The 21,816-nt window shown below is 44.9% G+C and overlaps 1 protein-coding gene across 2 annotated transcripts in view; it reads right to left on the bottom strand.

Moving 5' to 3' along the window:
- Positions 1-553: 553 nt before the first annotated feature.
- The window catches only part of notch1b (notch receptor 1b), a 40,460-nt gene continuing 19,197 nt past the window's right edge, over positions 554-21,816 (bottom strand). Inside the window, exons 10-34 of one of the 2 annotated variants that reach the window (XM_031849013.1) lie at positions 18,900-19,013; positions 18,514-18,747; positions 18,317-18,427; positions 16,753-16,945; positions 16,492-16,637; positions 16,221-16,334; positions 15,392-15,511; positions 15,149-15,301; positions 14,792-15,020; positions 14,100-14,301; positions 13,466-13,619; positions 13,150-13,334; positions 12,346-12,478; positions 11,245-11,502; positions 10,544-10,656; positions 9,486-10,057; positions 8,970-9,404; positions 8,701-8,849; positions 7,002-7,215; positions 6,580-6,670; positions 6,119-6,284; positions 4,408-4,706; positions 3,788-3,935; positions 3,540-3,637; positions 554-3,404 (exon numbers count right to left, since the gene is read on the bottom strand). In XM_031849013.1, the coding sequence (XP_031704873.1) occupies positions 2,031-3,404; positions 3,540-3,637; positions 3,788-3,935; positions 4,408-4,706; positions 6,119-6,284; positions 6,580-6,670; positions 7,002-7,215; positions 8,701-8,849; positions 8,970-9,404; positions 9,486-10,057; positions 10,544-10,656; positions 11,245-11,502; positions 12,346-12,478; positions 13,150-13,334; positions 13,466-13,619; positions 14,100-14,301; positions 14,792-15,020; positions 15,149-15,301; positions 15,392-15,511; positions 16,221-16,334; positions 16,492-16,637; positions 16,753-16,945; positions 18,317-18,427; positions 18,514-18,747; positions 18,900-19,013 (6,005 nt within the window). In that variant the 3' untranslated portion in view covers positions 554-2,030. The remainder of the gene's footprint in view (positions 3,405-3,539; positions 3,638-3,787; positions 3,936-4,407; positions 4,707-6,118; positions 6,285-6,579; positions 6,671-7,001; positions 7,216-8,700; positions 8,850-8,969; positions 9,405-9,485; positions 10,058-10,543; positions 10,657-11,244; positions 11,503-12,345; positions 12,479-13,149; positions 13,335-13,465; positions 13,620-14,099; positions 14,302-14,791; positions 15,021-15,148; positions 15,302-15,391; positions 15,512-16,220; positions 16,335-16,491; positions 16,638-16,752; positions 16,946-18,316; positions 18,428-18,513; positions 18,748-18,899; positions 19,014-21,816) is intronic. The other variant, XM_031849014.1, reaches the window with a different exon arrangement.

Here is a 21,816-nt window from a genome sequence, read left to right as displayed (position 1 = left end):
TTTTTACCTGCTTTTGAGGCCAAGAGACGGCCCCTTTTTCATAATATGATTAACACACCGTCATCATGTCAGTTTTGAGCTTACATGTTGCATAGTTTATGTGTTTAATCAGTAAATGTGGAGTCAGATAGTATTCTATCTCAGAAAAGTACAAAGCACAGAAACAGTTAGAAACTGGGGATTATTTGGGACCCAGGAAATTAATCCAGCTTCAGCAATAAGTCATGCAAAGATTGCTTTGTCTAGTTTTGATTTTTCCTTTTTCCATGATAAACACAAGCTGCAGAAACAGCCCAGCTGGACCTTTTATCTAAGTCAGTCAAATGTGATAATTATAACCAGCACTAGAGGGAGACACACTAAGGGAAATATTTGGCCCCTTCAGCAAACTTCAAAAAGATTAAATAAAGTGCTACAGTGTAGAAGCTCATGTTTATACTGTGGCTATTGTACTAGATCTATAATTATTCAGCTAACCTCTTGTTTCACAGTGTGTGTAGAAGATCTTTAGAGATCTTGAAAAGTAATTTGAAGAAAGAAAAAACAGTTCTCATAAGTTCAAGACACACAAGTGCCATTTATTATACCAAGAAACATATTTACAGAAAAGAAAATTAAAACGGGAAATACATTTCTTGCAAATTATAACTGTATAAGAGGAAGGAAACATATTGCAGACATTACAACTCACTACAACCTAATGTTTTTCTTAAATCATAACATTTTGCAAACTACAGGAAGTGTCTCACAAAGTATTAATGCGGACACAACTGAGAACTTAGCCAACATTTTTTCCATTTAACCAAAGTGTAACAAAAACATTTAATAATATGCACAAATGGTTGCCTCAGTTGATTTGTATGTGTTACAGGACAGTGAATAAATATCAATTTATAAAACCTCAATATTTATGGGTTTTTTCTGCTTTTTATGAGAAAAATGTCTCCTAATAATATATCGTATTTATTTGTATATAGTTCAAATTTATTTATGCATAAGGGACAGTAAAATATAAAATATATATTCTGTTCTGTTTGACATTTTAGAGGCTGTTGACTGGTGCGGGACCTATCAAAATTACATGCTTAAGACATCAGATTTCTTAAACAAAATCCTGCTTACAAGGGAAATTCATAACATATGTACAAAAAGAAGAACACAGCCATAGGCTCAAACTAATAGGAGGGAGAGGGGAAATGAAGTTTCCTTTTCCCTCTGGACAACAACATCCGCTGTGGCCAACGGGCCAGTTCTCAAACACCAACAGATACTCAAGCCTGTCTTAACTGCCAAGATGGCTGTTTTCTGTACAACATATCACATCTCCACCACATCTCTACATATGAATGCAGTCAAATCTAGAGGCACGACGTAATGTCCTTCCGTTGATTCAAGAAATGTACACAACTGTAGAGTGTAACTAAGAATCGCATGATATTTAAAAAAGGGGAAACTGTGAAAACAAACAGGGCCTGTGCATGAAATATAGGACACGTGTTCTGTTAACATTCACAACTTGTTTATCATCGACCGACGAGAATATAGCACACTGAAACTTAAAATGTGCTGTATAAAATGCCCCATAATCACAAGTTTTTATAAACAAGATGATACAAAAAAAACCATAACAAAATATAAACAAAGATTGAGAAATCATATGAAAAAAAAAGGCAAAGACTAAAAGTCCTTAAGGAAATAAATACCCAGTGTGTACGCTGCGGCTTCACTGCAGAAAAAGAAATGCTAAAAGAAAAGAGTCTCTCTAAAAGGACTTCCTCTGTCCTCTGTTTGACCCAACACCGTGGATCCCAGAAATTTCTGTAAGCAGGCAATGCATATAAATAAGGCATTAATAAATAAAAAGAATGGATGAAATGCAGGTGTGGTTGTTAGTATAAAAGCATATAAAAATGTCCAATTAAATCGCGTTTACAGCTTTGCCCTTTTTCTTTTCTTTTTTTCCACAAAGAGTGCCTTTTTTTTATAAAAAAATATACAGCAGCTCGTCTGGGCGTAGACATACAAGCTTTTTATTTGAACTGTTCAGGTAGATGTGCAATCTGAGCTTGCATGCTTGTCGGGGGACTTGAAATGCCCTCTGACCAGTCAGACATGTTGGAATGAGGGGATGAACTCGACCACTGATCGGGGGAGCCGGGGGAGGGGGTCAGAAAGGGGTGGTCAGGCACCTGGACCTGATGGTTTGGGGTGTTGTCCATGGGGCCTGAATAGCTGTGCTGGGAGGGTGGGGTGAGGAACTGGGTGCTGGGCATTGACTGGTTGATGGAGGAGGGCATAATCTGGGTCTCCTGCGGCAGGATGGTGTGGATGGGCATGCTGGAGTTGCCGGTGCCCTGCTGGAGCTCCGGGGAACTGAGCTCCCCGCTGATGAAGCTCTGGCTGTTGGCTGTGTTCGAGTTCTGGTGCTGCAGCTGGATGCTCTGTTGCTGCTGCTGCTGCTGCTGTTGTTGGAGCTGCTGCAGGTTCTGCATCTGCTGCATCTGTTGAGCCTGCTGCTGCATGATGTGGGGCTGCGGACCCAGCCTGGCGCTCTGGATCCCCTGGTAGGTCATCATCTGAGATAGGCCGGCGGGGTGGCCATTGTGGAGGGACGTCATCATCCCGTGCTGCCCTCCCGGGTGCAGGCCTCCCTGACCGCCGGGGGCTCCTCTCATGGGGTTGAACTGGCCTGGCTGGCTCATGGTGCCGTGCATCCTGGACAGCCAATCACACTGGCCGTTTATGGCGCCCTGGCCACCGGAGCCAGACACGGGCAGATGGGTGAGACGCGGAGGCAGCGGGTCAAACTGCATCCGAGCCAGCTCCTGCTTGTTTGGCATCACCATGTGGTTGACGGACAGGTGTGGATCGGACATACCCTGCAGGTGGTTCAGGGACACAGACGGCGACTGCTGGAAAGGTGAGGTCATCATGGGCGGCGAGGCCACATCGGAGACGTAGCCGTGTGGAGACTCCAACGAGTCAACGGGTGACAGCACACCGGAGCTGTCCAGGAGGTTCCCGGGCTTCCCGTCCTGCGAATTCTTCTTCTTCACCTTCATGTCTTTGCCGTCCTTGCAGCCGATGCCCTTGGCGCTGGGCTTGCGGGCCTTTTTGCCCTGGCCGTGAGGCTGGTGCTGCTTCATGCCGACCAGGTAGCCGTTGGGCGAGCAGAGAGGGGGCGACAAGGTGGTGCAGAGTGACCCTCCATGCATGTGAGGACTCCGTACCAGGTTGTAGTCGTCCATCAGCCGCACGATGTCGTGATGCATTCTCTCCTGTGCAATGTCTCTGGGTAGCCGGTCCATGTGGTCAGTGATTTCTCTGTTAGCAAAGTGGTCCAGTAAGACCTTGGCAGTCTCGTAGCTTCCTTCCCTGGCAGCCAAGAATAGAGGAGTTTCCTCCTGAGGCAGACAGAAAGGAGACATTGCGTTAAGAGGATCACAGACGGCCGAGGAATGTTGTTGTTTTTTTCGGAAAGATGATTCACTATTGTTTTACAGAGTTAAGAGCAGGAAGAGACAGCTTGCTTTTTTTACCTTGTTGTTTTGCATGTCCTTGTTGGCACTGTTCTTGAGAAGCACAATTACAGCCTCCACGTTATTTACTGCTGCGGCCCAGTGTAGAGCTGATTTACCTTAAGAAACAAAAACAGGTTTATTAGATCTTAAGTGTTCTTTTGATGCATTTGAGGGTCATTAACATTTGACTGTTAATGAACCTAAAAATCACTGAATTGCATTGATTTTTAGGTTCATACAATTGGCATAAGAGAGAGAAACCTTACCGAAATCATCGATTGCATTGACGTCAGCGTGGCAGTTTATGAGCTCCTCCACCATGCCCTCCACCGCCAGCCTGGCAGCCAAGATCAGGGGTGTGGTGCCATCATGCATGCGGGCATCCAAGTCTGTGGCGCGGTTCCTTATCAGAATCTACAGAGACATAAGACATGTTTTGAGCTTTTGAGCTGAACATGAATACATTAATCAAAATGTCGTACTTCAAAAGGTAGATTTAAATGTTCGAATAAATTTTATTCGGAGACACCTCTGGTATCTCCGGTCTAAGTATTTGACAGGTATACTTTTTAGGGCTGCAACTAACGATTGACTACGAACTGAATTATTAGTTTTGTCCAGAAAATGTCAGAAAATAGTTAAATCACAATTTCCCAGAACCCAAGGCGATATCTGACCAAAAATTATATTCAATTAACAGAAATATAAAACAAAGAAAAGCAGCAAATCCTCACAATTGAGAAGCTGGAAACAGCTAATGTTTTCACACCTTTGCTCGATAAATTACTTAAACGGTTACGTTTGACTGATAAGTCGATTTATTTTTTTAGCACTAAAACTATACAAAGAAACTATATCAAAAAAACTTGGGCATATGAGAGCTCACCTGGAACACCCCCTGGGCATCAGCAGCCACAGCAGCATGCAAAGGCGTCCTGCCCATGTTGTCCTGGACGTTGGCGTCGGCGCTGGCCTCCAGCAGGCGTTTGGCAGCGTCGGAGCGAGCGTAGCGGGCGGCCAGGTGGAGGGCGGTTTCACCTGTGCGGTCAGTCTGGTTGTGGAGGTTAGCGCCCTGGTAGATGAAGTCGTTGATCACGTTGGCCGAGGCGTCCTCCTCCTCCTCGCTGTTGCCCGTTTCTAAACCTCCCCCGCTGCAGGACGCAATCATCAGCGGTGTGAATCCATCTGGACAGAGAAGGGAGAGGGAGAGGGGGGGATGTTGAAAGGCACTTGTAGATAACAGAATGCACGGTCAGCACGGCACCGGTAACTGCTGCAGGAGGCGCGCACTTCAAAGCAGCAGGCAGATCAAAACAAAGCAACAAACAAATCGAATGTGGATTTGACACTTTTGCCTGAGTTGAATCATCACAGCCCTCTCCTTTTCGATAACGGATTCTGATCGAGGCCCCGACACAGGAGAGGCTTCAGAAGGAAAGCGAAGCTGGGGGGATAGAGGCCGGGGCTCGCTAAAGCTAGGCTGCTGCAAAAAAAGAAGCATTAATATCTGACTGTGAGAGGCAGCTCAGTCAGTCGACTTGAATAGGTTTTCTCCTCTTCAAAAGGATAGCAAGCCCCAGATCTCGCAGATTTGGTCGATTCAAGTGCATCGAACCACGACGGGGGGAAAAAGTGTGCTCTCAAGTTGTTAACCCTGTTACTTTGATTTTTCATAGCTTTCCCTCAGGGAATTTGGCACTTACTACAAATTTGGGTTTTTGCATTTGATGCCCTCATTGGTTTTGGTAATGTGGAATAGAAAAAAAAACAGAGGCCCATAACTGGACAAATGATTAATCTGATCAGGAATCAGTGTTTTCCCCCAGGCTCCTGGCTTCCAGCCGGCTGCTTTGAAGAAGATCCTTTACCCTGAGGACATGGGGCTTTAGCTACTCCTACATGCGCGATTAAACACACACACACACAAAAAAACGCACACACTAGAAATGTGGAACATTCGCTCAGAAAAGGTATGAATCAATCCAGACACACACACACACACACACACACACACACACACACACACGCACACACACGCACACACGCACAGCACTCAAAATGTTCATTCAAAAAGTTATGAGTCATTCTGCTAAATCAGTTTTAAGCTTGTGACCCCTAAAAACAAAGCAAACTAACCATTCTCACAAGTTATGACCTCACACTTAAGTTGTGAGCTGTTCTATTAACACACTGTTTTTCTTTTTCAAATTATTTCATTGGAAATATTTGTAGAGGTCTGAAGACCCCAAAAGAAAAAAAGACAACAATTACAGTTAAGTCAGAAATAATAGAGCTAATTTTGTGGAACAGAAATCAATTAATTTTCATTCTTATACCTTTACTTGTCTTGAAAAGATAACAACTTCTTCCTAAAACTGATTCCAAACATATTTTCCCTCATCATTACTGCTATGCTGACAAATTAAACGAGAATATTTTATCTTTAATAAAATCATGGAATATGTACCGAGTCATCCAAAATGAAAATTAACCAAAATCAGGTCCACATCCACTGATTCTGTCCACATGCGTTGGAATACAGAAATCTCTATGATTTTGTTAATAGTAAGTGAGAAAGTGAGTCTTCAGTCACCCACCTGGTCCCCGGACATTAACATCCATGCAGTCATTTTCAATCTCGCCCTGAGGCGGTGTGGGAGCAATGGAGGGGATGCGCAGGTCAGCGGCGTCCAAATGCTGCTGCGTCCACTGGCGGTGGTCCGTCTTGTCGTCCACCTCCAGTATAGCCTGCTCGTCAAACTGCTAAAACAGGGACAGCAAGCGGTTAGGCAATTGAAATTGAGAATGAGGGTTTAAATTATAAAATCACAATGGAACAAAAAAAGCTAAAACTTAATTTTAAAACAGATGATAAAATTATTTTCAAAAAGTCTTCATAAAAATTTCAATTTTACAATTAAATCAGTTTCAATCCCCTATGGTAATTTTCAAAATTCTTGAATTAGTATTTGTAAAAAATTGAAACTTAAGTTATACATTTTTTTTTTAGAAAAATCCTTAAAAGCTCCGTTGGTGTGTAATATTTCCGTTTCCTTACCCTGAAGCGTTTTGCATCCGAGGGCTCGTCTTCTCCCCATTCATTCTGCGTGTCATCCATGAGTGAAATGTCTGAGGGGTTTTTCAGTGGCCTGTGATGAAGCAAAAAACCCAGTAAAAATCCACGCACTCTGCTGCTTCCATCTCATCCGAAACACTCACCATTAATGGTGCAGCAATGCCGAAAAACAAAAGCATTGATTAAATCCATACCCCACCCCTCTGCCCTTACAAGTCAATTAATGCGCACCTAAACCTGCTATATCATTATCATTAATGATCCACGCAAATTCCCCCTTTCCCAAATTAGTCTGATCACCAGTTACAGCCGTTCTGACCATCAGAACCAGCCCTTCACCTGACCCGCAAAGAAACAGGTACCCGATGACGGGGAGCGCCATTGGTGAATAAATGGAAACTTACTTTAATCCCACTGAATCCTCTCCGACAGGCTCACGTCTCTTCTTCTTGCTGGTCTCTGTGGTCTTGAAGCCCTCGGGGAGCCAGAGGCGCCCGTGCTCATGGCGGCGCTTTCGGGCAGCCACCATCCCCACTCCGAGGAAGGCCAGCATCCCAATGCCGCCCAGGACCAAGTAGATCGGGTAGAGCTCCTGTGAAGGCTGGGGGTCCACTCCGCCTGGTAGGAAACGGGACAACATGGTCAAGACGGGCCGAGGAACGGACGTGGACAAGAGGACGGACCAGGACACCCAGGATCCGCCCGAGTGTTGGAGCAGAGCTAGTCCGGCTCTTCTTCGCCCCGACGGTTCCCACTCCGGAACACACCGCAACCAGCAGCAAGCGCCAGAAAGTGAGTGACGATCCTCACCGTTTGTAAAGCTAGCTTCTACTATCTATTCAGTAATAATCACAATTGCTAACCACTTTTCATCAAAAAAGGAAAAAAAAGGGATGGGGCGTGATAAAAGGAAAAAAAAGGAAAAAAGGGGAAAAAACCGAACACCACCACCTCCTCTCTCCCTTTTCAACCCAGGGTACCAAGAGACAACTTTACCATTTCTTCTTTAAGAGAAAAAAAGGAGGGGGATTAATGAACTTCAAATTACTGCACGCGCTTTAAGCTGTAAAGACGAAGGATTTATTAGGATTTTCGAGATAACAAAGACTCCCAACTTCTAGCACACTCCCGATCAATTTTTCCCCTTCTCTTTTTTTTTTTCCACTAACGATTTTGAAATGATAAACTCCCCCAACCTAAACCCTTAGAGATGCATTAAGTCCTGGTATTACATTCAGCGAGGTGAAGGTTGCAGCAGCCCCTCACACTGCGGGATGAAGTGTGTGTGTGTGTGTGTGTGTGTGTGTGTGTGTGTGTGTGCATGTGAGAGTGTGTTATCTGTGGACGTATATGTGTACATGTCTGTGAAGGGGAAGAGAGACAGACACAGAGTGTTGTATTGTGTGAGTAGGGGGTTGGATGAGTTGATTTGCAGCAATTAACCATTTTGGAGCCTGAAGCCAGTGGCTTTACACACAGAGAGAAGGATTGATTGTTTAGGCCATGAGATTCACAATTGCATTTGTTCACCACTGCATAACAAATACACAATCAAAGAGTGGTAGGGTTAGGACCCGACCAGAGGGCGCGGCGGATACTTTCAGTTTAAGTGTGCGTGGAGCAGCGCGTGTGTCTTATCCACTTGTAAACGAGCATGTATGTGTGGACATTAGAGGAAGGCCTTACCAGTGGATCACGTTTCTCTTTTGTTACAACTCATCATTATGCAAACATTTCAGTTGTGTTGTACATTTTTGGGCTGTATTTGTCCTAACATCAACAGCAGCTTTAGGTTTCCACTGATATGAAATCAATTACCGGACTCCTGGAAGTTATTTGAGTTGTGCATTTCTCTAGGAGAGAAAATCAAATCAGCATCAAAGTTACATTATAGTTTGTGTCGTAATGCAATTTCAATATTTAATACTTTTATGTTCTCTCTCATTAGTGATCCTTCAAAATGAATTAATGTGTAATTGACTCAAAATGAACGGTGCTCAGGTTCATCATGATGAAGGAACATGTCACCCAGCGCAACATGTGGCTCATTGATGTGTTTTTAAAAGTGTTTGCAGATTACCACAAATAACTTGATGTACTTACTAAAAACTGCTTCAATGGTGTAGGGCACATCCAGCTTGCCACTGGAGGCCAAAGCCCCGAGGAAAGCTGCAGCATCATTGGTGCTCTGGAAACACTCAGTGGACTGCTGGAAGCACTGACGGTTGTCCACCTCCAAGTGGACGACTGACCTGTTTTAGAGAAGAGACGGCACACACAGAGGTCAACTATAAAACCTATTTAGCGCACTGAAGCAGAAAAAAATTGCACGAGAGTTATAGAATAAAACATAATTTTATAGTATTGCTCACCCTTTGATCTGCAGGTGATCCAGTTCCCTCTTCATTCTCCCACTGCCGCCTGCCACGTCATAGAGGCTCCTCTTCACCACATTCAGAACCTTGCCAGGAACCTCGGACCACTGATCCACCGAGCGCTTGACGTTGTACTTCTTCAGCTCGTGCTCGTTCCCGTAATACGGGTACACCATCATCTCGCCCTTGGCATCCTTCCTGAATACCACATTGGTGCGGAGGACGCGGCTCAGCTCGCGCAGGAAGCCGAAGGAGTTGTTGAGGAGCTGCTCCGGGGTGATGTGGACCACCAGGACCAACTGGCCCACGGCGAGCTTCTCGGGCATGTTGTTGGCACAGTCCAAGCCGTCCCACTCGCACTCGGCATTGTTGCAGCCCTGGTCGCAGTGGCCGTCAAAGTAGTGGTCCTTGCAGTATTGATCATACAGAGGGCTGAGGGGGGGAAGTTAAATTAGAGGTTTGGTAATTTGGATTAAATTAACTGAATTCTAATTTAGAGATAAAAACACTCACTTGCACTGTCCCTCCAGGTTCTGGCAGTCAAACCCATCGTAGAGACACCCTGCGTTGTCACACTGTGAGTCGCACTTCCCGTCGTTGAAGTATCGCCAGCACTGCAGCGAGGCCGAGCAGTTCTTCCACGGGTCGTCGAAGTTGAGCGAGCAGTCCCCGTTGTCCCAGCCGCACGCGTGGTTGTTGCAGAGCACGTCGCAGTACTTGTTGTGCTTCGCCTCCTCGCACAGCGGGATGTCGCAGGCGACCTCCACCTCGGGCGGCAGCGTGATGTCATCGCCGAACCCTCCCTGGAAGCTGTAATCCAGGATGTGGCAGCGGAGGCCGTTGAAGTTCGTGGGGCAGACGCAGTGGTAGAACGGCGCCTCAGTGGTGTATTCGCACATGCCGCCGTTGTAGCAGGGGTTGGAGTTACAGGGGCTGTCGGTGGGGTACTGGCACTCAGGCCCAGTGAACGACGGGGTGCACAGACACTTGGGACTCTTGTGGCCGGAGATGCAGGTGCCACCATTGCGGCAGTTGAGGCTGCCGCAGGCCTGAGCGTCATATTCACATGTGGAGCCAGTAAAGCCCTGGACAAGAAAAAACAAAAAAACATTTGAATTAGGATCAACAATTAATTTGTGCAAATACTTCATTTTCATCCAAATAAAAATCTATATGCGTTTTCTTATAGGATAAATTTAGAGTACGAGAGGGGCAGACTACAGTAGTACTGTAGTTTGTGGTGCATGGGCACAAGTACAATTATTTAAAAGACAAAACATCTTGAAATAAAATATAATATAATAAGAAAATATCTAAAAGATGTAAGTTAGGCCTCAGGGAATAAAGAGAGATCCCAGCCTTAAATCCTCCATATATTTATTAAAGGATAAGTTAGATTAAAAGAGAGACGGTCTACATAGTAAGGATTAGACATGTAGCAGTTCAGGTTTGGGTGATACTCCGAGGAATGAACGTGGTTTAATACAATGTTCTTACAAGAGACAAAGATCTGTGTGTGTGTGTGTGTGTGTGTGTGTGTGCGTGCAAGAGTGTGTACTGTCGGTACTCACAGGAGGACATTTGCAGATGAAGCCATGTTGCGTGTTACTGGCTACAGCGCAGGTCCCTCCGTTGCGACACGGTTTTCCCTTACATCCATCAAACACTGTGTCACAGCGTTGACCTGCAGAGGAGTCACAGACAAAGAATGTTAATCATATTGATTATCCTGACATTTGATTTACTGATTTCAGTTCAGGCCAGCAACACTTATCTTTGTTAATCGCTTAGGCAAATAAAATGTGAGAAAATGGTCAAATGTTTCCAATATTCATATTTCACTAGAGAATGTTTGGTTTATATTTTGGTTTAAAAATGACTTGATGTAAGGAATAAGTCGATTATTAAAATGGTTCCAGTTGTTCCAAATAAATAAATGAATACACTTATTGTAAGTCGCTTTGGATAAAAGCGTCTGTTAAATGACTGTAATGTAATGTAATAAATCAGCTTTATTTCAGTTCAAGATAAGTTTGTCTTTAAAATTCCATACAAGCAACATTTGCAAACTGAAGAAAAAGCTCTTTTTAATAAGAAATATGGACGAAACCTCATTTCAAAGATAACTTCCTCAAACAGAAGTTACCAAAAACTAATTGTAATCTCACCATAAAAATGTAATTAACGTAGGGAATCAAATGTAAGAAATCTAACCAAAAACATCACATGTCATCAAAAGGCTGACAAGTTTCCCCCCTGACCGACTGTTTACCTGTGTATCCGGTGCGACAGTCGCAGCGGTAGTTGTTGGTGAGCTGGATGCAGCTGTGCGTGCCCCGCGGGTCACAGGGGTTGGAGAGACACTCGTTGATGTCTCCCTCGCAGCGCTCCCCTACGTATCCTGCAGAGCAGATGCACTGGTAGCCTCCGACTCGATCCACACACTTCCCTTTGTTGAAACACTTGGGCTCTTTGGTGACCGGGTCGGTGAACGGGTTGCAGTCGTCGATGTTGATCTCGCAGTGCACACCTGAGGGGGGTATGGCAGGGGAAGAGGGACAAGTAATGTCAGCTTTCAGTAGTTTAGTAAAAGGGAAATTGAACTCCTTGATGTTCTTTTCACATTCAACAAACCAGAAAACAGAACTAATAAGATTAAGCAGAGGGATCTATACATAACTGATCTATAGCCACAGAAACTACAGTGAAAAACTGCTTCTTAATTCCTTAAAAAATGCAAAATGTCTCATTGAATTATGGCCCATTAAGGGTTAAGTCTAAGCAAAATTCATATAGAAATGAATGTAAAAAAAGGGGGTAAAAAACAATATAAAAAGTTAGGTTAGTTGAGGTGTCCAGAAAGACCGAATGTCAATGGTGTCTCACTTTTGTAATGTAACACGCTTTAGTTTAAATCAGAAGCAGGACATGGCACAGGAAGGAGCTGATTAAGTGTTATTTATTTTAGATATTGATAGAAAAAGATTCAGAATCTGCAAAAATGATTTCTTAAAAATCATGAATCTAAAAAAAGATCTATTTTAAGGTGACTTTTCCCTTAACTTTGTGTCAAAACCTCTGACATTTTTTTGTTTCTTCCTCTGTCTCCAACAACGTGTCGGCTTTTTTGGGATACACCCAACTCCGCTGGCACTTTGTGCTGACCTACAACACACTCTCCCTTCATGTGTGAGAGGGAGAAAAATCAATGGCGTATTTGACAAGTGGAGGGAAGGGTGGAGGCAAGACGGGAGGAGGAGTTTTGCAGACATGCCCTGGCTGCTGTTAAGCCCTAATTAATGAAGCGTGGAGACCAGGAGGAGAGGAGGGAGAGGCTGAGCGGTGTGGAGGAGTGTGCGTGGGGTCCGCTGACCTTGGGTTCCCCGGGGACAAGAGCATTTGTAGGTATTGATCAGGTCAATGCAGGTGCCCCCGTTCTGGCACGGTTGGGAGAAACATTCATTGATCTCGTCGGAGCAGTTGGTCCCCACGTATCCTGGCATGCACTGAGAGAGAGGAGGAGAAGAAGAAGAAGAAGAAGCCGAGGAGGAGGAAGAAGAGGAAGGAAGAGGGAGAAGAGAGGGGAAAGTTTAATCAATGCCCGACATGAAATAGATGTTTTTTTGTTTACCTGGCTGTTTTCTGGCCTGCATCCTGCCAAGGCCAGCAGACCCTCTATTCCAGAGGAGATTAACATAACCACGCTGTTTGTCTTCTATTTATAACCAGGCCTCTTCATTAGGACTGCCTACGGTTGCTTTAGCTGGAAGGATGCCTGCTGTACACCCGGACATTTTAACAAATTCATGATAGAAAATTAAAGTTTGAGATTTATAAAAAAAAAATATTTATAAAGTTAAATAAGGTAATGATGAGACTTTTGAAATGTCAAGTAGAGTGACATTCAAGACTCAGTTTGCAATTAACATTAACTGAAGAGACACTGTCCTGATTGGGTTAATTTCACCGGAAAAATGTTACAACACAACATTACGTTTAATTAACTCTCTGCAAGTTACTATAAAAAGGTAAAATAATACATGTTGGAATTCTATTTAGACCAGATGCATTCTATTACATAGTATAACATAAAAAAGATTGCAGTGACATGGTTTCTGAATTCATTTTACATTAAATTCACAACAACTAGATGCATAGCTTCCTTTGGCGCTGTTACCTTGCAGGTGTATCCACCTAAAAAGTCAGTGCAGGTGGCTCCGTTTTGGCAGGGGTTTGGGGTGCACTCGTCCACCTGCTCCTCACAGTAACTTCCCGTATATCCGACCTGGCAGTGGCAGTAGTGAACGTTTCCTGCGTCCAGACACTGACCCGAGTTACGACACAGATGGGTGACGTCGACTCCTACGCAGAGAGGATGAGACGGTGGGCTTTTCATTTTCACCATCAAACCAATTCCCACTCTATTTATGATATTGCAATTTGAATATGCAAAAAGAACACCTTTGGCCAAACCCAGGTAGCTCTCATCTTACCTCTTTGTTTGGCTGCCACCTCGCAGGAGACACTCGGGACGTCACAGTAAAGTCCCGTCCAGCCAGTCTCGCACTCGCAGCTGTAGGTGGTTCCCCTCTGCCAGCAAGTTCCCCGGTTCTTACAGGGTGAAGAGTCGCACCAGCGGACCAAGTTCTTAAAGGTGCAAACACATTTACTCGCACAAATTTAAATATCCCAAAAAGGGATTTGGTGATTTGCAGGTCAAAAGAAGAAGTCTAAGATTATATAGTATGTCAGTGTAACGCTACACAATGGGGGAAAAAACAGCTGTCAGTTAAGTATCAAAGACATCGAAAATACTTTCACTTTTAAACAAAATCTTTCCCAGTTTTTAGAAAAACAGGCTTAAACATAAAGGGACAGTTCACCCCAATATCAAAAATACACATTTTTCCTCTTACTTATAGTGCTATTTATCAATCTAGATTGTTTAGTAGTTGGTGGAACTAAAATATAGTTCCTACATGAAACTTCAGTTTTTCAACTGAGCACCAAGTGCCATCTAGTTCCACTATATTGAAAAGAAGGAAGACATTTCTACAGAAAAGTACAAAAATATTATATGCTGGGGGGGGGGAACTGTCCCTTTAAAGCGCCTCTCCTTCCTCCTACCTGACAGTTGAGGCCGGTGTATCCGTGTGGGCAGGTGCACTTGTAGGTGCCGTAGCTGTCGTGGCATGTGCCGCCGTTCAGGCAGGGCTTGGAGTCACACTCGTTGATGTCGTGCTGGCAGTAGCTCCCAGTGAAGCCCGGCGGACACAAACACGTGAAGGTGTTGATGCCGTCCAAACAGCTGCCGCCATTGAAGCAGGAGCTGCAGGAAAAACAGAGATAAAAGAATGTTGTAAATTAGTTGACAAGTATTCTGCAGCTTTGTTGGACAAATACAGCTCTCATTACCTGAAACTGCAGGCTTATTCACATCTGATTTTGCTACAGAAACAAAAGTCTCCCACCTGGGAGCTGCATTTATGTTGCTGAGGGAAACCAGTCTTGACAACTTCACAAACAGCGCTACATTTACAAGCTCATTTAGATTGCAGTCTACTTAACCTCCTGTTTATGGGACAGCTGCAACATATGACATGTTGAACAAAGCTGGTGTGCGTCAATACTCCACCAGAGGGGGCAGTGCTGGACAGGAAAATGGGGTCTAAGTTAACAAGTGGATGAAAGTGAACCTGTTGATCTGAGCAGATGCTCTTACTCACCAATCTGTGTATGTATAGACGATTACCAGTCTGTCTTAACTCTTTAAAATAAAAGCTGTGGGGTTTGAACATGATACTCTGTGAGCTACATACCTCTCAGTGCAGTCGGGAGTGTTATTTTCACAGTGGATCCCACTGAAGCCGGGCGGGCAGGTACAGGTGTAGCTGTTGACGCAGTCGGTGCAGTTGGCTCCGTTCTTACACGGGTTGCTCTCGCACTCGTTGATGTCCTCCTCACACTTTGTGCCCCGAAAGCCGGCCAGGCAGGTGCACAGGAAGCCGTTCACCTCGTCCTTACAGAGGCCTCCGTTGCTGCAAGGGTCTGCGGGAGGAGGGGTGAGGGGAAAGGCTCAGTGCACATGTTTTCAGGTCTTTGCTTTTGGTTTACAATGAGTCTACGGAATATCGATTAAGCAACAGGAGTAAAGGGAGAGAGACTGGAGGACGCACTGGGCTTGCAGTCATCGATGTTGCTTTCACAGTTGCGTCCAGTGAAGCCCGGTTTGCAGGCACAGCGGTAACTGCCCAAAGTGTTCTGGCAGGTTGCTCCATTGCGACAGGGATTCTTCACACACTCTTTGATGTCCACCTCACATGTTTGGCCTTGGAGGGGTGGAAAGAGGAAGACAAAGTAAAGGTCACCTTTTCTTTGAATGGTGGCACAAATGTTCATTACATTGCATTAATGTTCACCTTGCCATCCTTCAGGACAGACGCAGGAGAAGCTCTGATAGTCCTCCGACTCCTGACACACTCCTCCATGCTTGCAGGGTCTGGAGCTGCAGGGAGCCATCAAGGTTTCACAGTTCTCTCCTGTAACACGCAAACAAAAGAAAACACACACCGCTTTTATTAAAATAAATAACATTTGTAATGTGATCAACATTAACATTCACTGTGTGATATCATGTAGGAGTCATGAACTTGGAGATAACCCAACCCAAATGGACACAGAATCATCTTTCAATCAGTGCTATCACTAGATTTTAGCCAGGTTCTGTCAGTGTAGAGGCCTGCGGAGACATTTCCCTATCTGTTTCCATAACACATGGCTCGTACAGGAAGCTGGTTCCAGTTTCCGGCAATTGTGTAGCCATTTGCTGTTCTGTGAGACAGGAAGCAGGCAAACAGGAAATGTGTCAAGCACCCTGTTCCCACCCCGGCACAAGCAAGGGCCTTTTATTATTCAAAGTCCTGTGGATTTTTCCGAAAAGACGACTCGACAAATACAAGACAATTTGCCCTCAGCCTTTCCATCATTATCTGTTTTGTCAAAAAATAAGTCAGATGTCATAAAAATATTTTCCAGCTCTCTTATCAGGAATGCATGTGTATCACAGAGTCAGAGGTTCGGTGTCTTTGAGCCCCGAGGAAGTCTTGCTGTTGAACTTTACTCAACAGCTATTTCATCCACCGCACGTTCTTTCCTCTTCGCCCCAATAACTTACAGCACACAGGCTGTGGAAACTGGAAATGCCACAACCCCAAACCAACGCATGAAATATTTCCAATATTTTCATACCCGTGTAGGGCAGGATACAGTTGCACTTGTAGCCTGCGACGTCGTCGATGCACGTCCCCTGGTTGAGGCAGGGGTTGGAGGCACATTCGTTGATGTTGGTCTGGCAGTTGGGCCCTGGGGTTAGAGCGGACAATATATCACACACACACTTCAGTTTAAGTTTAAGGTCAACAGTCAAGTGGCGTGGAAGTTAGGTTTGGATGACAAACACACTATAAAAGCCCAAAACATCAACACATACACACACACACTCATCCACACCAATACTGACCAGTGAAGCCCATGCGACAGGTGCAAACGTATCCGCTGGTCATGTCCTTGCAGGTGCCTCCATTCATACATGGGTTGGATTCACACTCGTTGTTGTTGATGTCACAGTTTTTTCCGCTCCAGCCAGAATCACACAGGCAGTTGTAGCTGACGTGGAGAGAAAAACGAGGGAAAATCTCAGTGATGAATCTCTAAATGTAGATACAATGTGCCTGGTGGTTCTATACTTGACAGAAGTCAGTTAAAGTGCACTTTAACTCACCCATTGATCTTGTCCTCACAGTGGCCGTGGATGCAGGGGTTGCTGAGGCACTCGTTGACCTGGGAGAAGCAGGTGGGGTCCTGGTACCCGTCTGGACACGTGCAGGTGAAGCTGTTGATGCCGTCGATACAGGTGCCGCCGTTGTGGCAGGGGTTGATGGCACACTCGTCGATGTTGATGTTACACATGGTGCCTAAAAGTAAGAAGAGGATACATTTTTGTTACAGCAACAGTTTTACATTTTTGGTGAAATGCATTAATAAGCTTTCTTGCCGAGAGTTAGATAAGAAGATTGATACGACTCTCATGTCTGTACGCTAAATATGTACCTGGAGCCAGCAGGTAATTAGCTTAGCTTAGCATAATGCCTGAAAACAGGGGGAAAAAAGTTAGCCTCCCACTACTCCTAAAGCTCACTCATCAACATGTTGCATCTTTTTTGTTTAATCCATACAAAAACAAAAGTGTAAACGGGGGGGATATGTGGGGGACTATTTCTTGGCCGGGTGTAGTAAGGAAGTCTTTGCTACCGGCCAACAAATAGTAACACACATCACCCTTTTTTTACCTAGTCAAAGCTAGCTGTTTCACCCTGTTTCTGGTCTTTATGCTAAACTAAGCTAATCGTCTCCCGGCCATAGCCTCATATTTAAAGAACAGTGAAGCGACCTATAGCTGATTATTTTGATAATCAAAATGAGGAGAGAGAGGAGGAGGCTGGTGGGCAGGGAGAGACAACGAGAGGTTCCGACTGAAATCATGTGCTGGTGCGACCGACTAAGAAAGTTGGTAGGACCAGTTCTAACAGTGGAAAAGTTAGTCCGGAGTCCTGGGTATTGATCTTCTTTCTCATCCATCTTTCGGGTGTGTGAATAAAGGTTAACCACAAAATGTCCAAGTATTTCTTTTTAAATGATGTAATCTCATCACATAATGTCTTTATTGGTGTAGAGACAGTGAATTTCGCCAACACACACAGTCACAAAAGCCGCAGTCTATATCTCAGCGCTGCGAATGTATCAATTTCCAGAAACATGAGGGGGTTTTAAGTCCCCTTTTGTCGGCAACTTGAAGCGTTGAAGCCATTCAGCCTGGTGCCACGCATAACATAAAGGCAGCCCATTTAGCTTTAAAGCAGGGACCGGCTTCCAAGCTTTTAAAAGCTCAACTTTCAGGAATCTTTCAGGGAATCTTTTCTCCTGCTGAAATCCCAGGTGACTGTGTGTGCCAGAGTGTGTGTGTGAGTCCTCTCCTTTGTATGTGAGGGCAGCTTGCAGTGTCCTAACAGCAGCCGGTTGGGGACAGGCTGGAGCTGGAAATTGACACCGGCCGAGCCTCAGAGGAGCGTGCTCACTCGCTCGCCATCTGTCACCCTCCCCGTCAAGACCCCTCACTACTCCGTCCATACGTTCTGCACCGCTCCTGCACCTTAAACACTCATTTTGTCTACCCGTCACCTGAGACAGCAGCCACGTTTAACCTGTCTTAAGTTAACTTTACAGTTGCAGGGAGCCTTTCTGCAAATAAGCAATTAGACAACCAACTCTGTGTGCAAGTTTCCTACCTGTGTAGCCGGGTTCGCAGGCGCACTCGTAGCCATTGATCTTGTCGATGCAGGTCCCATAGTCACAGGGATTGCTCTTGCAGTCGTCAATGTTGATTTCGCAGTTGATACCTGTCAGAAAATTGCTTTCAGTATTCCTTAAATTGCAGAAGCATGTCATGTTCAGGTTTCTGTTTGTATGTGTGTGTGGCAGTTACCGGTGGTGCCCTTCAGGCAGCTGCACATGTAGGCGTTCTCTCGGTCCTGGCAGGTGCCCCTGTTCCTGCACGGCTGGCTCAGACACTCGTTGATGTTGGTCTCACACAGCCGGCCGGTGTACCCGGGGTTGCAGTGGCAGCTGAAGGAGGCCAGGCCGTCGATGCAGGTGCCGTAGTGGCACGGGTCGGAGTAACACTCGTTGATGTCCGTCTCGCAGTGCCTCTCAGAGTAACCTGGAAAGAATTCATTCTTTTGAGCTTCTTTTTTTTTTTTCTCAATTGGGTAAATTTCACTGGTTCGTTCTATTTTTACATTCCGTTCCCTTTTTGTAGGGCCTTATAAGTATCTACTTCTCTTATTTCAGCTTTTGTTAAAACTTGTATACCTTCGGTGCACTCGCAGGTGTACTTGTTGGGTCCGTCTGTGCACTTGGCGCCATTTTTGCACGGCGTGCTGGCACACTCGTCGATGTCTATCTGGCAAAGGTTCCCAGTGAAGCCTGTAAAAACAACAAGGGGGTGTTATTGTGTGCATGTGGGCATGTGGAATTGTGTGTGTGTGTGTTCAGACGTTGCTACTGTGTTCTCACCATTTCAAAACCGGTCCCCCTCATAATCCTGAGCCCATGCTATAAGAGCTCTCAACGAATCAGACATCTGCATGTTAATTAACAACTGCGCAACACTGCAAACTCTCTATTTTCCCTTTCACTTCTTTTCAGCACGACTCCAAAAGAGGGTACGGGAGACTGGGGGAACCGATTTGTTCAAGGGGGGGTGGGAGGGAAAGAAATAGGGGAAGAATGAAAGTTGCAAGGCCTCCTGACCAAGGGGTTGAGAGACAAAGGAGGGCCTGTCTGCTCAACGCAACGCCAAACTGAGCCCGTTGCCTCCTTTGTCCCCCCAAACTTTTCCATCACAATGTGCATTCTCTTGTCTTGCTTTCAACCCCCACCCACCACCACCCCTCCGCTCCCTGCCCGCCTCTAAAAAGAACCAGCTTGACCTTCGACCCTCCACCATTCAAACTCCTTGTCATTCAAAACCAACCAGCAGCTTTTTCTCCTTTATTTTTCCTGGAGTTATTCTCATCACAGACATTTTCTTCTGGTCTCCCCTCTGTCACATGATGGTACAGTCCAGGGAAGAGTAGGATGTTGTCTGATGAAGAGATAAAGTTTTAACCCCCCTCCTCTCCTCCTCCTCCTCCTCCTCCTCCACCACACCAACGCGGGAACACACAGGTGGTTTAAGCTAAAAAAAAAAGACAGACTCAATTGCAGCTAATCCGGTGAGGAAATATTTGTGCGGCTGGCTGCGAGCTGATTTCTCCCAGCAGACCTCGCTGGAACCATTCACTGAGGACCGCAGCGTAGACACAGTGGAGACGTGCTTACATGTGTGTTTTGAGTTACACATGGATGTACATACATACAAAGTATCATCTGCTCATAAAAAGAAAAAGCTGCTAAAAAAAAAATACTAACTTGGCACTAATGGGTTTATTAATGGATAAAAAATAATTTACTAATGCTTTATAGAGCACTTTTAAGCTATTAATAACAGCATCTTTTGGGTTGCCAGGTTGTGGAAAAGCTATTAATGGTTACCAACATTTATTACAGCATTATTACAGCAAGGAGAAAAGATGAACACCAGCCAAGGGGCAACACTGCCACATAATAATCACTGGCACTGTCTATAAAGGGTTTATAAGTAATAACTAATTAATAGTAAATCAATAATTCACTAATGCTTTAATGAGGTTCAAAGCATCAAATTAGACATTTTCCACAACCTAATTAAAACTGATCAATGAAGAGTTGGTAAAATATGTATTAACCATTATACCCCCCCCCCCCCAAAACACTGTTAATAAGCCTTGCGTTACATGTTATTAAGGGGGACTGTACTGACTGAAAGTGCTAAAATATTTATCTTTGTCACTACACAGCCCTAGAAATGAAATGCTAACCACACAGACTACTCATTCAACGACAAACAAAGAAAGCCAATATCATAAAGAAGAAACTTCATTCACAAAAAAAGTGAACGATCAGCTGTTTCCAGCAGCGGGAAAAGAAGCCAGACAAACCTCAGCGTTACAAATTGAGTGGTTTTTTTTTTTGCCAAAATGTGATGCAAAAGTTACGTTTCTTCTCAGTTCAGTCACAGTCCCCTGTGAAAGAATTCCTTCAGATGTACACAAATGCATCCACACACAAAGGTGGGAGCAGAAATGTAAGCATACACAGGGGCACACACACACACACACACACACACACACACACACACACACACACACATCATGCACCTCAGCAGCCAAAGAGGGATTTATCCCCAGACTGCTGGAATCAGACATTTCAATGGCTCTCAGTGGGGTTTCCATGGCTATTCCATGTACAGAAATAATAAGAGGGGACCCTCGCCTCGGGCCTGGCTCGCAACGGGGACAAATTTACATCTCAAGCAGGGCGGTTAAGACCCCTTCCCCTTCTTTACCCCTCCCTTCCTGCTTCAGCATAACGGTCTGTGCCTCTCAGCACCCCCCTCACCCCTCCATCTACCCTCCCAAAACAACACTTTCACCACCACCACTTTATGCTGCTTCCTCACATAACCCTCGCTGCCTGTCACACACAGTTTTCTTAGGCGTTAAGCTCCTGTGTTCACTCTTGTAGCCCCTCTATCAATTCTAAAGCTTCCTTGTTGGGGTGTCTCTCTTTCTTCCTTTCTTTTTCCTCTCAACAGGAGGAATCCTGCCTCACTCCACCCAGGCCGCCTTTGATCCACCCGACTCAGAGCCCCTCTATTTTGCTCCTCGAAAACAACGAATGGAAAAAAAAATCACTTCCACCTCAATGATCCCAATGAAAGAATGCAAAACAAAAAAACACTTTTGAGGAGTTTGAGGATCGTTGTTTTGCTTTCTTCTCGCCTCTCTATCCAGGATTCAATAGTTGCATTCCTTCCACCCTGAACAAAACATCAATATCTCTTCTCCAAATAGTGTAACTCCAATGGCATTTCTGGTACAAAAAAAGAACTGGCAACTAGCTGCCTTTAAAATAGACCAAACAGCTACCTCATTCGCCATTACAACAGTGAAAATGCCATTTTACAGCACCAGCTCTGCCTGCTATTATTAGATCTCCTTTTTTTCCCCCAGTCACAATCAAAAGCTTGTTTGTTTGAGACACACGTTTCTGCTCACTCATCAGACTTTGTAAAAGGGATAAAAAACTTGTTTCAAAAGTTCAAACTTCCTCAAGCCTTTCCCTATACATCCTCCCCCCCCCCCCC

The sequence above is a fragment of the Anarrhichthys ocellatus genome, unplaced genomic scaffold (assembly GCF_004355925.1).
Source record: "Anarrhichthys ocellatus isolate YVR2014 unplaced genomic scaffold, GSC_Weel_1.0 scaffold9, whole genome shotgun sequence".
NCBI classification, from domain to species: Eukaryota; Metazoa; Chordata; class Actinopteri; order Perciformes; family Anarhichadidae; genus Anarrhichthys; species Anarrhichthys ocellatus.
The sequence above is the reverse complement of the archived record's forward strand: the minus strand, read 5'-3'. Positions and strand labels throughout refer to the sequence as shown.